Raw genomic sequence first — 27101 nt, 5'->3', positions numbered from 1 at the left:
TGCTACACTTACAACGCTATTAGATATAGGACTTATACCAGAAACCTATCAGGAGAGCGGGAGACACTTGCATATTACCACCTTACTAAACAAGTAAACGAAGAGTTCCAATTTTATGAAATAAATGCCTGCAATATACGATTCTCAATACTTACCTTGACCCAGGCGGCAGATTTATTATACTAGATTTAATAATATCAAATGAAAAATAAACTTGTTAATCTCTGTACCTCTAACACTTCTAATTAATGCTTCTTTCACTCCCTAATAGAAATGCTCTCACAAAGACAAAATGATTCACTAATATTGGGAGGTGACTTCAACGCGGTAGAACAACCTCAACTAGACAGGCTCCCACTTCCACTCATAGGCCCACAAGGGGTGAGTTGCATTAAGTGACTCAAAGAAACCCTAGAGCTGATAGACCCATGGAGAACCCAAAACCCAAAATAACCAGACTTTAGCTTTCACTCCAAAGTTCACAACTCCAGAAAAGACTTCTTACTTCAAGAGCACTTATTCCCATGAATATACTACATAAACCTTCTACCACTGGCACCTCCATGACAACTGAAAAGACTCAGGGGACTTTAAAACGTTTTACCTGGATGAACTTTATGGATGATAATCAATCCCACTAAGATGATGAACCATTCTTTTAGCAAACCTTAAAGGACAAGGAAAGGTTAATATAAATTAAAAGTAAGTCTAAAGGCATTATTTTTAAGTACTTACTGCAGATCTAAATTCCCAGATCCCTGCTTGCTTCTCTGAGATATGGTGCTGGCAGCCTACAGCAGTGTGAAAACTACAGTGACATCACTGAAATCTCTCTCCCCTTCCTGTGTGTAACTTGATCCTGTCTCCTGTACTTAGCTACACATGCCCACCAGCCAATCAGAAGCAGGGTGGGGGGGAGGGAATGAAACACATGTGCAGTATGAAGCAAGGAGGGAAAGGAAGGGAGAATCACTTTTTTAAAAATGGCTGCTTGATTAAGAAAACAGATAGAAAATGTGAAGTGTAAATATTTGATTAGGTGAGCCAAAAGTGTGGCGTTTTTACTAAACAATAGGAGGACTATTGGGCGGTATGCTTTTTAAATTTTGACTTGCATTCTCCTTTAAAAGCAGTGATGAGGGGCTATATACAATCTTAAACAGTTAAGAAAAAAAGAATACATAGGCGAAGGGGGACTTTTTTGTTTGGGGAGGCTAAATATGGGCCATACATAGACTGACCTAAGCTAATGAGACTTAGTGAACTTGCTTCTGGTGTAAATATTTAACGTCCCAACTACCTCTTGTGGTTCCCACTGACTTCCAGGGATGGGAGTGCTTTTTTTCTTAACCTAAAATGCTTAGGATTTTAAAAGTATGCATATAAGCACTTCTGTGAGGGGTTCTCCATCCATTGTGTTTGTGATTCGTTAGCTTAAAGGGGTAGTTCACTTTTAAATGAACTTTTAATATGATGTATACATTAATATTCTGAGACAATTTGCAATTGGTCCTCTTTTATTTTTAATGGTTTTCCAGTTATTTAGCTTTTTTGTTTAGCAGCTCTCCATTTGGTATTTCAGCAGCTATCTGGTTGCTAGGAGTGCGGATATACGGTGAATAATAGCAGTTGGGGGGGGGAAAGGAAGGGAAGGAAGTTAGTCTTCCCTTCCCTACTTTCTTTTTTCCTTCCCCCCCCCCCCCCAACTGCTATTATTCACCGTATATCCGCACTCCTCCATACATCACTCACATCAGTATCTTCACTTTCCCATAATTCGAATAGCTGTATACAACATTGTTTTATAATAATTTGCTTGTCTCTGTGTTTTTAGTTGTTTTTTTGCTCCTATTCTACATTGCCTGATGAAGCAGGAAAAGCCTGCGAAACGCGTTGCAATATTTGTTGTGAATAAACTATTATTGAAAATTACCACTTTTGTTGGTATCTGCCTGGAGGAGGTAAGTTCACTACTACCTCCTCTGAATTACCCATTGGGTTTTTAAGTGTTTTTAGCTAATTTTATCCTTTTGGCGCCTCTGTTTTGTCTTATCATTATATCGAGTCCACCCCGAGTGGAGGGGTGTCATCCCCATTTTTCTTCCTTCTACAGAGAGCGACTTCTTATTCCTGAGTGGGGTCAGGATAATCTCCCCACCTGCCTATACAGTGGTTGCCTATTGGTAACCCTGGCTTGTGAGTATTAATTTGTTTACTCTACCATTACTCCTTGTAAAAACATATTACACTATTGGGGCTCTTGGTGTTCCTTTTTGTCTTTATTTCTGTTTCAATGTTTGTGGGATTGTCCATACAGAAAAACTTTCTGAATAAAGATCAGGGATTGGGCCACAAAAACTTTAATAAGCTATGTCTCGCTGTCTCCTGAATCGGCAATATTTACCTCTTATGCCCACTGCCAATCCATATTTGCATAAGAAAGTATAAAAAAACTCACAATTATATTAGTAGCTGCTGAGAAAACAATACAGGTATGGGACCTGTTATCTAGAATGCTCGGGACCTGGGATTTTCTGGATAAGGGATCTTTCCGTAATTTGGATCTCCACAATTTAAGTCTGCCAAAAATCATTTATATATTGAATAAACCCAATAGGCTTGTTTTGCCTCCAATAAAGATTAACTACACTGCTCAAAAAAATAAAGGGAACACAAAAATAAGACATCCTAGGTCTGAATGAATGAAATATTCTTATTAAATACTTTGCTCTTCACATAGTTGAATGTGCTGACAACATAATCACACAAAATTATCAATGGAAATTAAATTTATCTACCCATGAAGGTCTGGATTTGGTGTCGCACTCAAAATTAAAGTGGAAAAAAACACTACAGGTTGATCCAACTTTGATGTAATGCCCTTAAAACAAGTCAAAATGAGGCTCAGTAGTGTTTGTGACCTCCACGTGCCTGTATGACCTCCCTACAATGCCTGGGCATGCTCCTGATGTGGCAGATGGTCTCCTGAGGGATCTCCTCCCAGACCTGGACTAAAGCATCCACCAACTCCTGGACAGTCTGTGGATGGAGCGAGACATGATGTCCCAGATGTGCTCAATTGGATTCAGGTCTGGGGAACAGGTGGGCCAGTCCATAGCATCAATGCCTTTGTCTTGCAGGAACTGCTGACACACTGCAGCCACATGAGGTCTAGCATTGTCTTGCATTAGGAGGAACCCAGGGCCAACTGCACCAGTATATGGTCTCACAAGGGGTCTGAGGATCTCATCTTGGTACCTAATGGCAGTCAGGCTACCTCTGGAGGGCTGTGCGGCTCCCGAAAGAAATGCCACCCCACACCATTACTGACCCACTGCCAAACCGGTCATGCTGGAGGATGTTGCAGGCAGCAGAATGTTCTCCACGGCGTCTCCAGACTCTGTCACGTCAGTCACATGTGCTCAGTGTGAACCTGCTTTCATCTGTGAAGAGCACAGGGCTCCAGTGGCAAATTTGCCAATCTTGGTGTTCTCTGGCAAATGCCAAACGTCCTGCACGGTGTTGGGCTGTAAGCCCAAGGTCATTTTGCAGGGCTCTGGCAGTGCTCCTCCTGTTCCTCCTTGCACAAAGGCGGAGGTAGCGGTCCTGCTGCTGGGTTGTTGCCCTCCTACAGCCTCCTCCACATCTACTGATGTACTGGCCTGTCTACTGGTAGTGCCTCCATGATCTGGACACTACGCTGACAGACAAAGCAAACCTTCTTGCCACAGCTTGCATTGATGTGCCATCCTGGATGAGCTGCACTACCTGAGCCATTTGTGTGGGTTGTAGACTCCGTCTTATGTTACCATTAGAGTGAAAGCACCCTCAGCATTCAAAAGTGACCAAAACATCAGCCAGAAAGCATAGCAACTGAGAAGTGGTCTGTGGTCACCACCTGCAGAACCAATCCTTTGTTGTGGATGTCTTGCTAATTGCCTATAATTTCTACCTGTTATCTATTCCATTTGCACAACAGCATGTGAAATTGATTGTCAATCAGTGTTGCTACCTAAGTGGACAGTTTGATTTCACAGAAGTGTGATTGACTTGGAGTTACATTGTGTTGTTTAAGTGTTCCCTTTATTTTTTTGAGTAGTTACGGTTTTATTATTACAGAAAAAGAGGAAATAATTTTTTAAAATAAGAATTATTCTCTTACAATGGAATCTATGGGAGATGGTCTTTCCGTAACTTTCTGGATAACGGGTTTCCGGATAAGGGATCCCATACCTGTACTACAATAGTGGATACACACTAACTGCTTCTACACCACTATGTGGTATGGAGGAAGAATGGTGCTACAAGACCCACCAATTTACTTACCTGCAGATTAAAGGGGTGTATGAGAAGAGCATATCAACCATCATCAATACGAAGTGTAGATTTAAGCATCACAATAGCCTTGGATATTATGCTTGTTCAAGAAATCATCCAAGCCCCTCTTAAAGGCATTAACAACATCCACAACCTCACTGCCCTCACCGTGAAAAACCTTCTACGCTGCTTTAAATGAAAGCTCTATTCCTCTAATCTAAAGGGGTGTCCTCTGGTGCGCTGATCCCCTATCTGCCTATAATCCCCTCTAATGTACTTGTCATGTCCCCTCGCAAATGCCGTTTTTCCAGTGAAAATAAACTATGAGGTTAAACTGTCACGGTTGGAGTTAAGTCTTCCATCCCCTTTACCAGTTTAGTTGCACACCTCTGCACTGTCTCCAGCTCATTAATATCCTTCTAAAGGACTGGAGCCCAAAAGTGCACTGCATACTCAAGGTGACGCATTAAAAGAGACCTATAAAGAGGCAAAATTATGTTTTCATTATATAAGTGCCCTTTTCATATGCAAGACAGCACTTTATTGCATTTATTATTTCTACCAAAGAGCATAATTTTGCACTTTTCAACATTGAACCTCATTTTCCTTTTCGCGGCCCAGTTTCCCATATTTGCTGAAAAGCTCTGCAAAGTGGCAGCATCCTGCATCAAACTTATAGTTTTGCACAATTTAGTATTATCAGCAGAAACAGTTCTTTGTATATCTACCTCCAGGTCAATAATAAACAGGTTAAAAATCAAAGTACCAAGGACAGACCCCCTGTGGTGCTTCACTAACAATACTGGCTCAATTAGAAAATGTTCTTGATAATCAGTAATGGCCAGTGAGGATTTCTGAAAATTATGTCTCATTTCACTTTCTTTGTGTATTCAGTATGTGTGTTATAACCCTTAGAAGGCCCAGACTGGCAATCTGTGGATTCTGGCAAATGACAAAGGGACCACTGAGAATGCTGGGATTTAAGGTGCAGTCCCAGCTGAATCAGGAGTGATAAGCAAATTTACAATTGAATGGTGAAACAAAATGACCAGAAAACTCCTTCCCAACACCCGCACTGTAATTTGACTCCATGTCAGACCCATGGGACTATTTCAGTTATCCAGAGACCATCTCCCATAGACTCTATTTTAATCAGATAATTTAAATTTGTCAAAATAATTACCCTTTTCTTAGTAATAATAAAACATTACCTGTACTTGATCCCAACTAAGATATAATTACCCCTTATTGGGGGCAGAACAGTCCTACTGGGTTTATTTAATAGTTAAACAGTTCCCTTTTCTCTGTAATAATAAAACAGTACCTGTACTTGATCCCAACTGAGATATAATTACCCCTTATTGGGGGTTTTATTGTTTATTGGGTTTATTTAATGTTTAAATGATTCCATTTTCTCTGTAATAATAAAACAGTACCTGTACTTGATCCCAACTAAGATATAATTCCCCCTTATTGGGGGTAATAATAAAACAGTACGTGTACTTTACACTGTTTTATGTAACGATTTTGCCACCCTGCCCGCAGTCCCGGATAGCCGCGGATCTGTCCTGCTTTCTAAAGTTCTCTGCTACCGTGATGTCATACTCATGTCTCTTGTTAGCACCACAGCTTCTGCGCCTCTCAGTTCAGTTCTAACATTTATGCATTCACAGTGCAGAAGCTGCGGTGCTCCCGAGAGACGTGCGTGTGACGTCACGAGGAGGAGAAGAAGAGCCGGGGGGCACAGCCGGAGGAAGCAGGCTGCTGGTGGTAGGAGCAGGGGGAGCCGCAGAAAGCAGGGGGATACTGGGGAGGACACTGGAGGAAGGTAAGGGGCAGCTGGAGGACGCTGGGAGGAAGCTGGAGGAAGGTAAGGGCAGCTGGAGGATGTTGGGGAAGCGCTGGGGGAGCTGGAGGATGTTGGGAGGATGCTGGGGGGCGCTGAAGGGTGTTGGGGAGGACGCTGGGAGGAGCTGGAGGAATGTAAGGGGCAGCTGAAGGATGTTGGGGAGGACACTGGGGGGAGCTGGAGGATGTTGGGAGGATGCTGGGGGAGCTAAAGGATGTTGGGGAGGACGCTGGGAGGAGCTGGAGGAAGGTATGGGGCAGCTGAAGGATGTTGGGGAGGACACTGGGGGGAGCTGGAGGATGTTGGGTGGATGCTGGGGGGGCTGGAGGATGTTGGGAGGATGCTGGGGGGAGCTGGAGGATGTTGGGAGGATGCTGGGGGGAAGCTGGAGGATGTTGGGTGGATATGCTGGGGGAGCTGGAGGATGTTGGGGAGGACGCTGGGTGGAGCTGGAGGATGTTGGGTGGATGCTGGGGGGAGCTGGAGGATGTTGGGAGGATGCTGGGTGGAGCTGGAGGATGTTGGGAGGATGCTCGGTGGAGCTGGAGGATGTTGGGTGGATGCGGGGGGGAGCTGGAGGATGTTGGGTGGATGCTGAGGGGAGCTGGAGGATGTTGGGTGGATGCTGGAGGATGTTGGAGCTGTGAAGTTCTGGAATTCCCTCCCCGAATCAGTCGTGCTGGCTGATACATTATATAACTTTAAGAAGGGGCTGGATGGATTCTTAGCAAGTGAGGGAATACAGGGTTATGGGAGATAGCTCTTAGTACTAGTTGATCCAGGGACTGGTCCGATTGCCATCTTGGAGTCAGGAAGGAATTTTTTCCCCTCTGCGGCAAATTAGAGAGGCTTCAGATGGGATTTTTTGCCTTCCTCTGGATCAACTAGTAGTTAGGCAGGTTATATATAGGCATTATGGTTGAACTTGATGGACGTATGTCTTTTTTCAACCCAACTTACTATGTTACTATGTTGGGAGGACGCTGGGGGGAGCTGGAGGATGTTGGGTGGAGCTGAAGGATGTTGGGGAGGATGCTACAGTGGGGAGCGGCCCATAGTATGGGGACACTGGGGGAGGACCAGCAATGTTTTAGGGGGTCCCTGCTCTGGCACGAATGCAAAACATAACACCTGGCTGCCAATGTTTTAGGGGGCCCTCGCTACCAATGTCTGTCATGAGTCTGTCATAATATACAGGTGCCGCAGTGCATAATGAAATCCTTAGGGCCACAATATGGGCATGGCCATAAAGTGGGCGTGGTCTAAAAAGATATTTTTGTCCCTCCTTCTGCTTTTCAAATGTTGGGAGGTATGGGTTAGGCTGGTTTGTTGCCATGTGCAGCACTGATATCTGACCAATTTCAGTCCCTCCTGAGAGCTGACTGTCCTAATATTTACTTGAACTTTTTTATTGTCTGGGCCCATTTTTTGCAGGGATCTAGGAGCTCTAATAGTTAAACTATTGAGGAAAACAAAATTGCATAATGTGCGAAGAGAGGAGGGAAAAATGCCGAACTATAGTATTAAAAATATATGATTACACGCCTGATATATGTTGTACCAACTGGATTTGCCCAGAAACAGCCCAGTGTATAATTACCCACAGCAGAGACTAGTGTTCTATTTGCTTTTACCAGGGGGTCATCTTAATCACTCTTAGCACCCCCTACTGTGCACATTCACGTTACTTTCCAGGCACCACCTGCTGTCTGAAAACAGAATAACAGCCTAAGAAGGCTTTTTTTCCCCTGACACAGCAGGGAGATGGCACGAGATAACACAAGATAACACAGGCTATCCTGTTTGTAACTAGTTAAGTTTTGGGAAACTCAGCGCTCCATCTGTATCTAGAGTTGTGATACAGTGATTGCTTTGATATACAATGCTTTTTACATTTTGTAATTCTAAAGTCTAATGTTGTTTAATATAAATAGATTGATGTGTATGTATTGTTTTGCCAATCTATGCCACTTAAGTCTCTAATGTTATAACACAGGAGCTGCGTGATGACTAGTAGCTTAAATATCTTTCTGTCATTCCTCATTCACAGGGGTAAGTTTCTCACCATTAAGGGAGAAAGAAAGTTAAAAACTAAGTAAGCTTTATCAGAAAGGTCTATGTACATACAGCCATAAGCACTTACAGTAATGCTGCACTGATTCCTCTATCAAAAGAAACACAGGATTTCTTGTTTCTAAAGGGGACATATTGTAAAAATAATAGTGAGCCAATGAATTTTATTCATCTAAAAATAGAAGGAAAGTGCTCTAAAAGTAATGTTTTGGGATGATTTATTAAAAATTTCTCCATAAATACAACTAGTCCCCCCACAACTGTTCCACTTTAAGCTGCCTTTTTTCCATGCTGTGGGGGACCCAGTGGCACTCAGCACACTGCACTGTAGAAAAGAAACCAATTAGACGCTAGGCTAACCTGATAGGAAACTGATGCCTGTCTTTGCTTGTGTGACTGCAGGGCTTTGACCCTATTTCCCTCCTACTCTTCTGGCAGGGACCGTTAGGACACGCCCACCCCTCATTTGAAACATGAACAAGGACCTGAGAGGATCTATAGGGAGCTCCAATATAGGGGCCATTTTTCCAAAGAGTATACATTTTTAGACTAAAGTGAAACCGGCATCATTTATTACTGTATATACTCGAGTATAAGCCTAGTTTTTCAGAACCCAAAATGTGCTGAAAAAGTCACCCTCGGCTTATACTCAAGTCAGGTGCCATGGGTCCCTCTAGACTTGCACCCTCTCTCCTTTGAGTGTAAATTAGGCCACCTGCAACCAGACCCTCCAGTGCCCTGGCCTAGGCTCCCACTAGCAATACTTATTTCCCCTCTGGGACCGGGTCTGCTACCAGTTTGCCAATGTGCAATGAGCGTGGGGTAGTACTCATATTGTTTTTGTTGACCCTCTTCTCCGCTTACAGAGCAAGTTTACTGTTTTTCTTTGAAATAAATATTGAAAAACATATACCCCACTGATGCCTCAATTAATGTAATTTTATTGGTATTTATTTTGATTATTAAAACTTAGCGGTAGCGGCTGCATTTCCCACCCTAGGCTTATACTCGAGTCAATAAGTTTATCCAGTTTTCTTAGATAAAATTAGGTACCTCGGCTTATATTCGGATCGGCTTATACTCGAGTATATACAGTATTTATAATTGCCTACAAAATCAGTGTTTTTTTTTCTATATGTCTCCCGAGCCCTGGCCACAGCCGTGCCTTGTTGGTCGATTCTACTGTCTGTCAAGAGAGCTGTGTTCTGACTGGAGAAGCTACAAGAAGATCCAATCAGAGCACAGCTGATTGCAACAGAACTGCAGAAACAGAGTGAGTTTTTGTTTTTTTAAGTGCCAAGCAGGTCTCCTAGCAATATTGAAAATCCACGTATGGTCTCCTCTAAGGGTTAATTGGTGCCATTAAAGATACGAGTGCATAGACAATGCTTGTTTGGCCTGATGTTCTTGGCCTAGTGCTTATGCCTATGAGACACACTGCAAAGGCAAACTACGATCATAGGCGGAGGGTGAATGTTTTGTTTGGGGAGGCTAAAGATGGGCCATACATAGACTGATCTAAAGTTAATGTGGATTCGCTGCTGGTGTAAAAAATTAACCTCCAAACTTCCTCTTGCAGTTCCCACTGACTTCCAGGGATACTGCGCAAAAGTGCGGGTGGGAAAGCTTTTTTTACCCTAAAATGCTTAGGATGAAAAAGTATCCATACATGCACTTCTGTGAGGGGTTCTTCATCCATTTGTGTTTGTGATCAGTTAGATTAAAGGGGTAGTTCACCTTTAAATTAACTTTTAATATGATGTAGACATTGTTCTCAATTTACTCCATTAATAAGAAAAGGTAGAAGTGTTAAGAATCACCCTATGTGGCTTAACTCTGAAAAGAAGTTAATAGGGAAAAAAAGGAAAGCTTTTAAGAAATATAAGTCAGAGGGGACAGTAGCTGCGTTTAATGAATATAAACACTATAACAAGTGTTGTAAAACAGCACTCCGGAAGGCTAAGATAGAAAATGAGGAGCGCATTGCGGCAGAGGCCAAAACTAACCCCAAAAAGTTTTTAAGTATATTAATAGTAAAAAGATACAGGTTGAGGGTGTGGCCCCTCAATAGTTATAGTAACAATATGGATACAGCGGATACAGAAAAGGCAGATGTGCTAAACCAGTTCTTTTCTTCTGTGTATACAGTAGAGGAGCCAGAGTGCCAAGTCCCACCCAGTAGCTGCACTGTTGCCTCAGCTCCAACTACGCAGTGGTTGACACAGGATATGGTGCTTAAAGGGTTACACAAGATAAATGTAGACAAGGCACCTGGGCCAGATGAAATACACCCTCGGGTACTAAGAGAGATAGGGGCAGATTTACAGTGGCCCTTGTTTCTGATATTCTGAGACTCACTTTCATCAGGTATGGTACCTAGGGATTGGAAGAAGGCTAATGTCATTCCTGTTTTTAAAAAGGGAGTAAGATCTCAGCCTGGCATTATAGGCCTGTAAGTTTGACATCCGTGGTGGGCAAGTTATTTGAAGGCTTGTTAAGGGATCACATACAAAATTATGTACTGGAGAATGGCATAATGAGCAGTAATCAGCATGGCTTTATGAAGGACAGGTCATGTCAGACCAATTTAATTGCTTTTTATGATGAGGTAAGTAAGAAGCTGGACGGTGGGGATGCAGTAGATATAATCTATTTGGATTTTGCCAAAGCATTTGATACTGTTCCCCACAAACGACTGCTTTCTAAACTAAGGTCTATTGGTCTTAGTGAAGTCGTTTGCACATGGATAGAGAACTGGCTACAGGATCGGGTACAGAGGGTGGTTGTTAATGGTACATTCTCTGCTTGGAGTAAGGTTCCCTCAGGGTTATGTATTGGGCCCACTTTTGTTTAACTTGTTCATAAATGACTTAGGGGAGGGTATTATAAGCAATGTATCAGTGTTTGCAGATGACACAAACCTCTGCAGACCAGTCAATTCTATCCAGGATGTGGCATCCTTGCAGCAGGATCTTGACAAACTGGCAATCTGGGCAGCGAAGCCCAGTCTTATTTACCCTAGCAACCAGGTAGTGGTTTAAACAAGAGATGGGAATATAAATAGTTAAGGGGCCTGCATGGAAAAATAAGGAATAAAAAAATGACAATAATAAAACTGTAGCCTCGCAGAGCAATACTTTTTGGCTGCCGGGGTCAGTGACCCCCATTTGAAAACTGGAAAGAGGCAGAAGAGAAAGGCAAATTATTCAAGAACCATAAAATTAAATAGGAAAAATTAATTAGGAAGACCAATTGCAATGTTGCTAGGAATATGCAATTCTATAACATACTAAAAGTTAACTTAAATGTGACCCACCCCTATAGATGTGTATAAGTTAGTTTAATAGAGAGAGGCAGTGAGTACTGACACCCCAGGAACATTATATACAGCGAGATGCAGTCTGTATTTACAAAACCAGCACATTATACTGTATGCAGTGGGTACAGACGGCAGATATTCAGGCCCAGGCACTATAACACTAGCACTGATACACAATATTGGCTCCACTGTAACTAACTAGAAATGAACAAAACAATGACAAAAGTAAAAAAAAAAAATAGTGCAAAAAAAAAACAAGTATATTCGAGCAAAATTTTCAGGGGGAAAGAGTTAACTTACCATCCATGTTTATATATTTATGGATTAATATTTTATATGTTAAATTAAATTCATTATTAAATTCATATATTATATGTGTTTATAGCAAAAAAGGGGAAAGTTGTCCTCAACCACTAAATTTTAAACCATTAGGCTCAGACATTCTGAGCAGTGGCCAGCACCATGTTGTAGCTCCCACCCTTCCCAGCTACAGTCAGGTGAAAAAAAGGGCAACCATATGGGGGTTTTAACCTTGAAAGCAAGAAATTGCAGGTAAAACTTTACTAAATGTATATTGAAGCAGTAGAATTCTTAATGAATCACATAAGTCAGTGTAAGATAAATGTAGACAAGGCACCTGGGCCAGATGAAATACACCTTCGGGTACTAAGAGAGATAGGGGCAGATTTACAGTGGCCCTTGTTTCTGATATTCTGAGACTCACTTTCATCAGGTATGGTACCTAGGGATTGGAAGAAGGCTAATGTCATTCCTGTTTTTAAAAAGGGAGTAAGATCTCAGCCTGGCAATTATAGGCCTGTAAGTTTGACATCCGTGGTGGGCAAGTTATTTGAAGGCTTGTTAAGGGATCACATACAAAATTATGTACTGGAGAATGGCATAATGAGCAGTAATCAGCATGGCTTTATGAAGGACAGGTCATGTCAGACCAATTTAATTGCTTTTCATGATGAGGCATTTCTTGGTAGCTTAATGCACAGAATGTCTTAATATATATTGAAAATGGGTGAGTGCAGAGGATCTTGTGTTGTTGTCTACCTTATACCCTGGGCTGGTGCTCCCGTTAGGAGAAAACTGCACTAGCTTGGGGTAGCTGAGAATGAGCAATCCTCTTCCTTCTTCTGTCTTCGCTGCTTGCACATGTGCAGTAGAGTGAAAGGCAGAACTGTTTTTTAAAAGAAAAAAGCCGTCTTTTTCACTCTACTGCGCATGCATTGGCCCCAGGATCGCAAAGAAAGAAGACAAGAGGAAGAGGATAGCTCATTCCTAGCTACACCTCAGAGACAAATCATTACTGATATCAAATCACTGACATCACCCCTCTCTTTTTAAGACAATCATCATTCATCCTTTGTTTTAGTCATCATATCTATAATATTTTAGATAGTACTGCAGTGATAAATGTGTTAAAAAGAATAGTCTGGGAACCAGAAATGATTCTGGTTTGTTTAGATATTCAATCTCTGTACACTGTGATCCACACAGTAAGGGGGTAAAAGCAGTTTAGTTATTTTTAGATGCAAGGATATTCCTCAGATTTAAAGTGGTTTCTGTTGGAAGTGATTAGATTCATTTTGTCCCATACCTACTTTGTAATTGAAGGCACCTATTATAATCTGGAAGTGCGGACAGCAATGGATAGTTAATTTGTCCCAAGTTTTTCTTATTTGTATATGGACCATTGGGAAAATGTATCTATACATAATCATTGTACACAGGCATTTTTTTGGTGTTGACATATCAACAATATTTTAATGATTTGGTGGGAATGTGATGTAGAATTAGGTAATTTCCCTCAGAATTTAATTTAAAATTCACTTCCTCCATCTTCTAGAGTGGTTTTAGATTTAGAAATGTATTTGGAAGAGGAATGTTTAATGAGTAGTCCTGTTAATGTAATATGTAACAAAAAGTATGCACCCAAAAGGTGGCGGTGACTGCGCAAATGTGATAACCGTTAACACAAAAAAAATTAATTTACGTAGCCAGTTGTAGTTGTGGTTATCAGTATGTGGCGAAGATGAATAGATCACTTATAGATAGAACTATAGAGTATGTTTATGGTATTAGTAATATTCTGGTATTAATAAAAAGAGAAAAAAACAGTCACCCATCTACAATTCCACTTCTTTCATCATGCATGCAATTTAAAATGTTTGCAGTTTCAAGGGTTGGAAACAGTTGGGAATTCAATATTAAAGACGGATGGTGCAAAAGGGTTTTCAAAATAGAAGAATTTTGAATTACTAGGTTCCGGTAGAAATCCCCAAGGGTTTCATTAAGCATTAGAATTGGCTGCCTTTTAAAAATGAACAAATATCCAAATTTATTTTTTACGTGGAAATTGAAGCATCCAAAATGGTTTTTTAGATATATGATTTTAAGAGCAAAATAAAATCCTGGAACAGTAGGTGTGCCCTAGAAAATCAGATATTTTTGAAATGTATATATTCTGCCAAATCAAAATGGGTAACCATGTCTTTCTACTCTTAATTACCAAAAATCAAAGCTTTTCTGAACTAAGCAAAGTAGACTGAGACATTAGTTTCAATTTCAGATTTTAGCTAGTTTTGTGCAAGAAAACCCATAAATATTTAACAATTAATCAGCACAAGTCCCAGTAATTGAACTAATGTTTAACCTTTTTAGTGCCACAGGACGTTGAATCTACGTCCTGGGTACCAAAGTACCTAATTGCCACAGGACGTAGATTCTACGTCCTGCTGCACTTCCGGATTTGGGAGTGGAGAAGCGGCTTTTTAAGCCGCTCCTTCACTCCCCACTCGTTCCCCAGCCCCTAGGCAATGAGCACAAGGGGGGAACGAGTGGCCCCTGGGGCGCGATCGCCCGGGGGCCCCATGGGAAATACCTGGAGTCCATGAGGCTTTCCCTTGCAGTGCCTCTGCCTTCTGCAGCTTCCCCCTCTGCATCCCCTGCTTCCTGACACGCCTACACACAGATCGTTGTGTGCAGCTGCCTCTGCTGTGTCTACCCAGATTCTTCTGCCAGGTAAGTGACAAATACACACAAAAACACACAATCACACACTTTTATTACATTACATTACACTAATACACACTTATACTTACACACACACACATGCATTTTTGGGGGGTTGAGGGGTTCAACACATTCACAGCACTTATACAGTGGCTTGCAAAAGTATTCGGCCCCCTTGAACTTTTCCACATTTTGTCACATTACAGCCACAAACATGAATCAATTTTATTGGAATTCCACGTGAAAGACCAGTACAAAGTGGTGTACACGTGAGAAGTGGAACGAAAATCATACATGATTCCAAACATTTTTTACAAATAAATAACTGCAAAGTGGGGTGTGCGTAATTATTCAGCCCCCTGAGTCAATACTTTGTAGAACCACCTTTTGCTGCAATTACAGCTGCCAGTCTTTTAGGATATGTCTCTACCAGCTTTGCACATCTAGAGACTGAAATCCTTGCCCATTCTTCTTTGCAAAACAGCTCCAGCTCAGTCAGATTAGATGGACAGCGTTTGTGAACAGCAGTTTTCAGATCTTGCCACAGATTCTTGATTGGATTTAGATCTGGACTTTGACTGGGCCATTCTAACACATGGATATGTTTTGTTTTAAACCATTCAATTGTTGCCCTGGCTTTATGTTTAGGGTCGTTGTCCTGCTGGAAGTTGAACCTCCGCCCCAGTCTCTTGCAGACTCCAAGAGGTTTTCTTCCTAGATTGCCCTGTATTTGGCTCCATCCATCTTCCCATCAACTCTGAGCAGCTTCCCTGTCCCTGCTGAAGAGAAGCACCCCCAGAGCATGAGGCTGCCACCACCATATTTGACAGTGGGGATGGTGCGTTCAGAGTGATGTGCAGTGTTAGTTTTCCACCACACATAGCATTTTGCATTTTGGCCAAAAAGTTCCATTTTGGTCTCATCTGACCAGAGCACCTTCTTCCACATGGTTGCTGTGTCCCCCACATGGCTTGTGGCAAACTGCAAACGGGACTTCTTATGGTTTTCTGTTAACAATGGCTTTCTTCTTGCCACTCTTCCATAAAGGCCAACTTTGTGCAGTGCACGACTAATAGTTGTCCTATGGACAGATTCCCTCACCTGAGCTGTAGATCTCTGCAGCTCGTCCAGAGTCTCCATGGGCCTCTTGGCTGCATTTCTGATCAGCGCTCTCCTTGTTCGGCGGATGGCCTTGTCTTGGTAGGTTTACAGTTGTGCCATACTCCTTCCATTTCTGAATGATCGCTTGAACAGTGCTCAGTGGGATGTTCAAGGCTTTGGAAATCTTTTTGCAGCCTAAGTCTGCTTTAAATTTCTCAATAACTTTATCCCTAACCTGTCTGGTGTGTTCTTTGGACTTCATGGTGTTGTTGCTCCCAATATTCTCTTAGACAACCTCTGAGGCCGTCACAGAGCAGCTGTATTTGTACTGACATTAGATTACACACATTACACACGTCATTAGCACTCATCAGGCAATGTCTATGGGCAACTGACTGCACTCAGACCAAAGGGGGCTGAATAATTACGCACATCCCACTTTGCAGTTATTTATTTGTAAAAAATGTTTGGAATCATGTATGATTTTCGTTCCACTTCTCACGTGTACACCACTTTGTATTGGTCTTTCACGTGATTCATGTTTGTGGCTGTAATGTGACAAAATGTGGAAAAGTTCAAGGGGGCCGAATACTTTTGCAAGCCACTGTGTATATATATATATATATATATATATATATATATATATATATATATATATATATATATATATATATATATATATATATATATACAGCACTCACACTTACTTGCACACACACAAAACACATTTTGCCATGTGTACACACACTTATGTAATTTTTTTTTTTATTGCATCGTTTTTATTCTTGCCTGAAAAAATTGTTTTATTGCCATTGCGGATAGCGTATTCGCTAACCACACTGCGCAATACCTTTTGTGTATTATTTTGGTGTTTCTACTATATTTTCTGTGATTTTGGTGCATTTTCAGCCATTTTATTGCATTTTCAGTTATACATAGTTGTTGTTCGCTTGACTTTGTGTGTAAAACTTATTTGCCCAAGCCAAAAATACTCAAACTGTTATTTTGACCGCAGATATTATTAGGCAAAAAAAAAATGATTTTAGTGATTTTTTTTTTAATTTTTATCAATTTTATTGCATTTCACATTGTTCTTTATTACTTGTCTTTGCACATGGATATTTTGCCTACTGTATTTTAATTTGGCATCCTCTGTACCCCACATAGTTTGGTAAATCTATGCATATTGGGCATCCAACTGTTCAGTAGACCCCTGGCGTTCATACTTAGAGTGTTTTATGTTGGTACGTTACTAAATGTGGGGTACATAATGGGGCAACATGCAAGCTTTGTCACGATTTTCAGAAACATAAACCGTTCTGTTTAGCATAGCTTTGTAGTTTGGTAGTTTGCAGTAGAAAGTTTTATTTGCCCATTTTTGTTTTGTCAGAATGTGTACTTTCGGAAAATGTATGGTTTTCTAGGGTCTCGGTACTGTTAGGGGGTCTTATGCAATATAACACACATACGGCGTGCAAACATGTCACGAGCCGGAGTGTCTTATGTGAAAATTCATATGCACTATTTTTATTTGGGTGCCCCTATACGGCACATAGCTTGGCCAATATATGCATATAGGGCATCAAACTGTTCAGTAGACCCCTGGCGTTCATATTTAGAAAGTATTATGTTGATACAGTACAAAATGTGGGGGTACATAATGAGGTAAAATGCAAGCTTTGTAACGATTTTCAGAAATGTCATAAAAACCGTTCTGTTTAGCATAGCTTTGTAGTTTGGTAGTTTGCAGTAGAAAGTTGTATTTACCCATTTTTGTTTTTTCAGAATGTGTACAAATATATGGTTTTCTAGGGTCTTTGTACTGATAGGGGTTATTATGCCACATAATGCACATACTGGGTGCAAAAATTGCATGAGCCGGAGTGTCTTATGTGAAAATTCATATGCACTATTTGGGTGCCCCTGTACGGCATGTAGTTTGTCCAATATATGCATATAGGGCATCAAACTGTTCAGTAGACCCCTGGCGTTCATATTTAGTACGTTTCATGTTGATATGTTACAAAATGTGGGGGTACATAATGAGGTAAAATGCAAGCTTTGTGACAATTTTCAGAAATGCCATAAAAACCGTTCTGTTTAGCATAGCTTTGTAGTTTGTTAGTTTGCAGTAGAAAGTTTTATTTGCCCATTTTTGTTTTGTCAGAATGTGTACTTTCGGAAAATATATGGTTTTCTAGGGTCTTCGTACTGTTAGGGGTTCTTATGCCACATAATACACATACCGGGTGCAAAATTTGCACGAGCCGGAGCGTCTTATGTGAAAATTCATATGCACTATTTTTATTTGGGTGCCCCTCTAGTTTGGTAAATCTATGCATATAGGGCATCAAACTGTTCAGTAAACCCCTGGTGTTCACATTTAGAATGTTTTATGTTGATACGTTACAAAATGTGGGGGTACATAATGTGGTAAAATGCAAGCTTTGTGACGTTTTTCAGAAATGTAAAAAAAAATGTTCTGCTTAGCATAGCTTTGTAGTTTGGTAGTTTGCTGTAGAAAGATGTATTTACCCATTTTTTTTGTCAGAATGTGTACTTTCGGAAAATGTATAGTTTTCTAGGGTCTCCTTACTGTTAGGGGGTCTTATGGCACATAATGCACATGCCGGTAGCTTATATTGCAGCGTATACACTTTGTATGCACTAACTTCCTTTTAGGGTCTCTAAATGCCAGATACATTGGTGATCCTATACACAATGGGCATCAAACTGTTCAGTGGACCCTTGGCTTTCATATTTAGGGTGTGTTTTCTTGGTACCTAATGTTATGTGGGAGATAAGGTGCTTGAAAGTGGAAGATTTGATGTGATTTTCAGGTATTTCAACAAAACCAACAAATTTGGGAAAGCATTGCGACTCTGTAGTTTGGAGTAGAAAGACATGGGTACCAATTTTAAATTCGTCCGAATGTGTACTTTCCAAAAATATATGGTTTTGGGGGGTCAATGTATTTTTTTGTGTTTTTACCCCACAGAAAATGCAGTAATGTGTTGAATTTTCAGTAGCTAAAGATATCTCCGGGGCAATTTGTATGTACTAACTTAATTTTGGGGTTTCTAAATTCCAGATACATCAGTGATCCTATGCACAATGGGCATCAAACCGTTCAGTGGACCCTTGGCTTTCATATTTAGGATGTATTTTCTTGGTACCTAATATTATGTGGGAGATATGATGCTTGAAAGTGGAAGATTTGAGGCGATTTTTTAGAATTTTCATAATTTTTTTTATAGAAAATGCTAAATTCAGTAAAGCATTGCCGTTTGGTACTTAGGAGTTGGAAGACATAGTTACCCTTTTCGGATTCATCAGAATGTGTACTTTTCAAAAATGTATGGTTTCCTGGGGTAAACCTAATGTTCCAGCATTTTTGGCTTTGGAATGTAAAGTATGCTGTATTCTGCTGTAATGCTTTGAAAATTTAGTAATTTACTGCTGGGAGTTTTTGATCTATAGAAGTCAGAAATCTCAATAAAACTATACATATCAGGTATTGGCACGTTCGGGAGACATGAGGCTTTCCAAATCAGTTGAATTTGTGTCCATAAAATAAAATATGTTTCTGGTATAAATCCCTATATCATGAAAAATAGCATTTTTTCTTTTTTTTTTTTTGTATTTCAAGCTCTAAATCTTGTTCCAGAAGTGGAATACACAAAAACTCAGGCATATTTGGAAAGCTCAGGTTCTCCTGAAAAAAACAATATATAGTTTGCCTACCTAAACTTAACCCTGCCCCCAGTAAAAGCCCCTAAATTGAGAGAGCACAGAATGTTTACAAAACGTCTGGCACTGAGGGGAACCGAAATGTCTGCTGGCACTTAAAGGGTTAAAAGATGGTAGGTTGCCTATTTATCTTTTGCTTACAAAAGTGATTTTAATACCAGAAATATCAGGAAACATATTTTATCACTTACCAAACGGCATCGGACCCGTTTAGGAAGAGTCTCATTCAAAGTGAAGATCTCACTGCGTTTCACCATTAACTGAGAATTATCTTCAAATTCTACCTACAATGCAGAAAAAAAGACTGTAAGAAAGCGAAGAAAATGCCCAGGCACACTAGGCAAATGTAGTGGGTTGATTCTGTTACTTTTGATAAAAGTGGGTGACTGAACTTTTATGGAGCCATGATTGTTCCTAAAAAAATGTATATAATTCATACCTCCCAATATTTAAAAAATGTAAAGCGTGACAAAAATAAATGGTGCATGTAGCGTGGCAATTTTTTTTTGACCATGCCCACTTTTGAGGCCACACTCCCTAAATACCACTCCCATTTTTACAAAATTTGGTAGGTTATTTAAAGCTTGAACACATTTCTGGGGATTTTGGGGTCTTGTTTTATGTGTTATTACAGTTTTGCTAAAAAAGGTAAAGTTGCCCTTTAAGTTGCAAGTCTCAGTTCCCCCAAGAAACCTTTTTAGCTTATTAGTTACAATTGTATCTAAGTGCAGGTGTTGCTTGTTAAGTTTTCTGGGCTCTGCCAAAAGCCTACTTATTTAATTAAGTTGTATCTTTTTTTGCGCGCAGTGCATGAGATCAAAAAGAAATGAGGGATTTTTCAATAAGGATTCGGGACTGCGGGCTGAGCTGTTGAAATTGGGTTTGTCTCGTGAAAATAGGGACAGCTGGGAGGTACGATAAAGTAAGGCTTTCTGGAATCAATACCCAGAGGTAAGTGGGATGGCGTAATCATTGTTATTAACCATTTGGCTAAATATAACTGCAATTTAAAAGCCAAATTTTGATCAGAGTTCACAAAAATAACAATATAACAAGCAGTTCTTGAATTTGATTGAAAATAAGAGAAGTGAGGGTCCCCCAGCATTTCATGACAAAGTGAGGGTCCCCCAGCATTTCAGTATTGCACAAGCTATGACCCTGAGTGGAGAAGGGTGGTTGTTTTTTAAATCTTTTAGAGCATATATTCAGCACCATGGGGAGTCATGATTTTATATTTTAAAAATATCCCTTTATCCTACTGTGTTACAAATGTTTAGCATCACTCAGCATTTTTATGACTTTCAGTCAGGCCTGGACTGGCAATCTTTTAGTGTTTACGCCTCCTCCCTCCAGCTTCAAAGATGTGAATTCTCCCTTTGAAGACACTTTTCACAATGCAGACCTCCTTTCTCCTGGATATGTTCCCCACTGCACAGTGTGCTTAAAAAGAAGAATTCTCATTGTTGAGGATAAAGCTGTCAATCGAGGAGATGCACTGATCAGGGCAATTGACAGCTCTGCAGATGGGATGCTATTTGGTGGAAAAAAAGTGGGAGACAGAATCCCTCCCCAGTTCCAGCAGTTGTGTGAAACAAAATTGTTTTAAGCTGAAAAGGACAGTTATGGGACTCCAGGCAACTGGCATAAAACTGCTGGGTTGTTAAAATGTTTTATATAAAAAAAAATCTAAAACTTTTTTGTATTTGTTAGCCATAATTATTTAGATCAAACTTTCTAGTAGTGCACAGTTCTGTTTAATCAAAAATGAGAGCACAATAGCTTATTTAAGAAAATAAAAAAACATGTTTATATTTTATTGCATTTTCTTAAATAAATACTGATCACACTTTGGGTTCCATTTAGTTAAATCTCATTGCCCTGTTAAACCAGTTTAAAACCTTTGCACATTTATACAGTGGGACTCTGGCCTACTGTTTTATCTGATTAGGCACAAGTAGAATAAACAAGTGCCTGAGAGAAGGAGACCACAGCATAGAGCAGTGAACCCCAACCAGTGTCTTATGTGTGACATGTTTTTCACCACCCCCTATGATGTTGCTCCCAGTGGCCTTAATGTAGGTGCCCATTTTTACATTTCTGGCTTGGAGGCAAGTTTTGAAAACACAGGGCACATTTTTACTCCAAGAAGAGCCTCCTGCAGGCTACCAGTCCACATGGGGCTAACAAGTACCAAATTACAATCTTTACTTGGCATACCCAAATGATTTTTTATGTTTTTTACATCTGAATGTGGCTCACAAGTAGTAGTAGTATCTAAGCAGGGTAGTACAGGTATAGAAGCCGTTCTCTAGAAACCCATTTTTCTGAAAGTTTGAATTATGGGAAGACCATTTTCCATAGACACCCAGTGATTAACTCTGCAAAGTTTGGGGACTCTGATGTAAATAGTATAGGAATGGCAGCATTTTAAATTTAAACCAATAAAATGGGTTAAATTGCCTGTTGGTGGTACCTAAAACTGCAGTCTCCAAGTGAACAACTTTAAAGAGTTTGGGGACCCTGGCATTAATACTCAGAGATAGCAGCAGCAGGCAGTACCGTGCCAAGCCAACTGGCGCCCTAGGCAACCTGGTGGAAGTACCTGCTTGGCACCCCCCCCCAACTGTTGTGCCCTAGAGGCAGGTGCCTCTTCTGCCTACCCCTAGTTCCGGCCCTGGCAGCAGGTTGAATTTCCCCACTGAAAGTCAAGACTGCTTTCTAAGCTAAGGTCTATTGGTCTTAGTGAAGTCGTTTGCACATGGATAGAAAACTGGCTACAGGATCGGGTACAGAGGGTGGTTGTTAATGGTACATTCTCTACTTGGAGTAAGGTTCTCAGTGGGGTCCCTCAGGGTTCTGTACTGGGTCCACTTTTGTTTAATTTGTTCATAAATGACTTAGGGGAGGGTATTATGAGTAATGTATCAGTGTTTGCAGATGACACAAAACTCTGCAGACCAGTCAATTCTATCCAGGATGTGACATCCCTGCAGCAGGATCTTGACCAACTGGCAATCTGGGCAGCTAAGTGGCAGATGAGATTTAATGTGGATAAATGTAAGGTCATGCACCTGGGATGTAAAAATATGCAAGCCCCGTATACCCTTAATGGGACTGCACTAGGCAAATCCCTAATGGAGAAGGACCTTGGAGTCCTTGTAGATAATAAACTTGGCTGTAGCAAGCAATGCCAGGCAGCAGCTGCAAGGGCAAACAAGGTTTTGAGCTGTATTAAAAGGGGTATAGATTCACGGGAGGAGGGGGTTATTCTTCCCCTTTACAGAGTACTGGTAAGGCCCCATCTAGAATATGCTGTTCAGTTCTGGTCTCCAGGGCTCAAACGGGACACGTGACATGATAACTATGTATAAATATATAAAGGGATCATATAATAACCTTTCTAAAGTTTTATTTACCAGTAGGTCCTTCCAACGGACACGAGGGCACCCACTTCGTTTAGAAGAAGGGAGGTTCCATTTAAACATTCGGAAAGGATTTTTTACAGTGAGAGCTGTGAAGTTCTGGAATTCTCTCCCCGAATCAGTCGTGCTGGCTGATACATTATATAACTTTAAGAAGGGGCTGGATGGATTCTTAGCAAGTGAGGGAATACAGGGTTATGGGAGATAGCTCTTAGTACTAGTTGATCCAGGGACTGGTCCGATTTTTTTCCCCTCTGCGGCAAACTAGAGAGGCTTCAGATGGGGTTTTTTGCCTTCCTCTGGATCAACTAGTAGTTAGGCAGGTTATATATAGGCATTATGGTTGAACTTGATGGACGTATGTCTTTTTTCAACCCAACTTACTATGTTACTATGTTACTATGTAAGAGGTAAAATCTAATTGGCTGTTGGTGGCTCCACCCACTTTTTCCAACCTTGGACCACAGTTACCTGGTGACTAACACTGCAACGTTTGGGGACCCTGGTATTAATATTTAAAGAATGGCAGCAGTTTAAATTGAAATCAATGAAAGTCTATAGGTGAAATCGGATTGGTTGTCAACCAGAGACCCTGATGTTAAACCTGTTAGAATGGCAGCAGTTACTAATTCTTCCACTGAAATTGGTTGTTGGTGGCATCACCCAATGTTTTCAAAACTTGAATCGTCACCCAGTGACTAACTCATCAAAGTTTGGAGACCCTGACTTAAATAGAGAATAGTAGCATTTTAAATTTAAACTAAAAAAATTGAATAGGTGAAATCTGACTGGCTGTTGCTGGCTTTGCCCACTTTGCCCTTGTGACCTACAGTGAAGAGTTTGTGACCCTGGCATTAATACTGTGAGAATGGCAGGTGGTTGAATGTCCCCACTGAAAGTCAATTGGTAAAATATTATTGGCTGTTGGTGGCTCTGCCCACTTTTCAAGGTTAGTACCTTGATCTGCTGTTACCTGGTGACTATCTCTGTATAGTTTGGGGACCCTGGTGTTAATATTTAAAGAACATCAGCAGTTTAAACCAGTGAGTCTATATGTGAAATCAAATTGGCTACTGGTGTGTTTGTCAACTTTTTAAAAACCGTTAATTGCAGTTCTGCAGTGTACAAGTGTGAAAAGTTTGCTGACCCTGGCTTAGTACTGTGAAATCTGCAGCAGGTTAAATTTCCCTGTGAAAAGTCAAGGGGTACTGGTGGCTCCACCCACATTTTCTAACCCTGGATTGTAGTCACCCACGGATAAACTGTGCAAAGTTTTGGAATACTGGAATTAATATTTAGAGAATGGCAGAAGATTAAATATAAATCATTGAAATTCAATGGGTAAAATCTAATTGGCTGTTGGTGGCCCTGCCCACTTTTTTTCCTATTTTTGAACTGCAGTCCCCCAGTGACAAACTGAAAAGCTTGAGGACCTTGGCATAAATAGTATGAGGATGGCAGCATTTTAAATTTTAACCAAATAAATTTAATGGGGGAAATCTGACTGCACCAGTTGGTGGCTCTGCCCACTTTTAACCTTAGTCCCCCAGTGACCAACTGGGAAATGTTAAGGAACCCTGGTGTAAATAGTATGAGAATGGTGGCATTTTAAATTTAAACCAATAAAATTCAATAGGTGAAATCAGATTGGCTGTTGGTGCCTCCAGCCACTTTTCCAAACCTAAATTTGCAGTCCCCTGAATTTGGAGACCCTGGTGTTAATACATTAAGAATTTATCTGTAGTAATAAGTCAAATTAACTGGACTTGCTGTTTTTCTTGAAGACATTTGCCAGTCATCCGACTGGCTTTCTCAATTCAGAATGACTTGTACAAAGATCTTCCTGGAATAAATACATCGAAATGTTGCTCCAATCAAAATAATCTGTTCATCATAACCAGCATGGGGACAGGGATCTCATGAATTGTATTGGCATGATCGAAGCTTTGAGGTATTATTACTACAGATATACCATGACCTGGATGAAAGAGAATCATCACAAACATACTGCAACTCATTTAAGACATGTGGGTATCCAGATTGGGCCTTTGTTAAAACTGGTAGAAACAGAAAAAATAACACCAAAACTACTGGTGAAGGGGGAAGGCATGACAGGCGAAAGAACTTGGTCTTCTTATATGTAGCTGTGGTGTCTGATTTTTAATCAACTCTGCATCGCTGTCTGCTTTAAACCCAGCAAAAGGGGAAGAGTAACACTGTCTATGCAGTTTAGGAGTGCTCTGAATGTGGGAGAAACCAAACAGTTACACCAGCATATGGCACAACACAGAAGAGCCAGCTCCTCTGGTCAGAATTCAGCCATGTACCTACATCTAAAGGAAAAAGTACACACACATTTGAAGTCTACTAAGCCCAGATTTTAGACCAGGAGAACGACTGGTTCAAAAGAGGTGTTAAAAAAGCCATATATGTGAAAACAGAAAACCCAAGTTGAATAGATGTGAGGGATATGACAGCTATTATCTGCCACATACAATACTGTTTTGTCACCTCTCCCTGGATGGTTTAATAACACCTCAAAGCTCCAGTAGTGCTAATACAATTGTCACCGGCTGTCTTGGTACATATCGGTACTAACGACAAAATGAACGGTAGGTGGGGGACTTTAAAGAGTGAGTTCAGGGATCTAGGCTCTAAGATTAGGCAAAGGTCCTCCAATGTCATTTTTTCGGAAATTTTGCCGGTGCCACGTGCAAGTTTAGGGAGACAGCGGGAGCTTAGGGAGCTAAATGCGTGGCTAAAGTCTTGGTGTAGGAAGGAAGGGTTTGGGTTCCTAGAGCACTGGGCTGACTTTTCCTTGGGGTACAATCTATACAGCCCTGACGGATTGCACCTCAATGGAAGGGGGTCTGCTGTGCTAGGGGAGAGAATGGTTAAGAGGTTGGAGGAGTGTTTAAACTAGACAAGGGGGGGGTGGGGGTGGGTGAGCTAGAATTCCATGGGAAAATTAGTGTAGACGGGGTAGGGGGACTAGCAAAGGGTTGTGGGGGAGGAGTGAGGGGGGCATATAGTTTATCAGATAAGGAGCTTCCGTTACAAGGAAAGCAGTCTCATAATTGCCTTAGCTGTAATTCTCCCTTAGCTAATGTAAACATCAGAGGGAGAAGTAATAATCTCCGCTGCATGCTGGCTAATGCGCGTAGCTTGTCGGGTAAATTAGGGGAGCTGCAAGCTATTGCATGTATTGAAAATTATGATTTAATAGGTATCACTGAGACCTGGTGGGATGATAAATGCGACTGGGCTGCGAATTTAAATGGGTATACGCTTTTTAGGAGGGACAGAGAGATTAAAAAGGGTGGAGGGGTTTGTCTTTACGTAAAGTCAGACTTAAAGCCATGTAATAAAGACATTACCAATGAAAACTTCAGTAGGGCTGAAGGTCACAAAGAAAATGATCATTGGTGTATGCTATAAACCACCCCGTATAGATGAGGGGGATGAGGCCCAGCTATTGTTGCAAATGGAGGAGGCTTCAAAACTGGGTCAAGTTGTTGTTATGGGGGACTTTAATTATCCGGACATTGACTGGAGTAATGGGGTGGTTAAGTCAGAAAGAGCTAGTAGGTTTGTAAATATGCTAAATGACAACTTTTTATTTCAGGCGGTTCAAGAACCCACTAGGAATGACTATTTTGGACCTGGTGATTTCTAATAATGCTGAACTTATCTCTAACATTTGTGTGGGTGAGCATTTGGGGAACAGTGATCACAACATGGTCTCCTTTGAGATAATGCTGCAGAGACAGCGCTATAAGGGAGTAACTAAAACGCTCAATTTTAGACGTGCAGACTTTGCCAGTATAAGGGCATCTCTGCAATGTGTCAACTGGGAAAGGCTTTTCATGGGGTTAGACACAGAAGGAAAATGGAACATCTTTAAAACATTGCTTTGTAGGTATACACAACAGTATATCCCCCTTGTAAGCAAGGAGAGGCATCGCAAAGCAAAACCTTTATGGCTGAATAAAAGTGTTATTGTCGAGGTTGGTAAGAAAAAACGTGCTTTTAGGGTACTCAAGGTAGCTGGGACAGCGGAAACTTTCATCAGGTACAAGGAAGCAAATAAAGCATGCAAAAAAGCTATCAGGCAAGCTAAAATAGAGATGGAAAGGGATATTGCAGCTAGGAGTAAAAAGAATCCAAAATTATTTTTTAATTATGTGAATAGTAAAAAAATGAAGCAAGAAGGGGTGGGAACTTTATTATCACGGGGGGTACGTTGGTT

The 27101-nt window shown here is 40.9% G+C and overlaps 1 protein-coding gene across 6 annotated transcripts in view; it reads right to left on the bottom strand.

Moving 5' to 3' along the window:
* kdm4b (lysine (K)-specific demethylase 4B) overlaps positions 1 to 27101 on the bottom strand; it is a 311868-nt gene that overhangs the window by 13706 nt on the left and 271061 nt on the right. For 5 of the 6 annotated variants that reach the window (NM_203733.2, XM_018091716.2, XM_031897095.1 and 2 more), the window contains 1 exon segment: positions 19622 to 19714. In NM_203733.2, the coding sequence (NP_989064.2) occupies positions 19622 to 19714 (93 nt within the window). 6 annotated transcript variants of the gene reach the window in all.

Source organism: Xenopus tropicalis, chromosome 1 (assembly GCF_000004195.4).
Source record: "Xenopus tropicalis strain Nigerian chromosome 1, UCB_Xtro_10.0, whole genome shotgun sequence".
Taxonomy (NCBI): domain Eukaryota; kingdom Metazoa; phylum Chordata; class Amphibia; order Anura; family Pipidae; genus Xenopus; species Xenopus tropicalis.
Note: the sequence above shows the minus strand (reverse complement) of the source record. Positions and strands in the feature narration are given on the sequence as shown.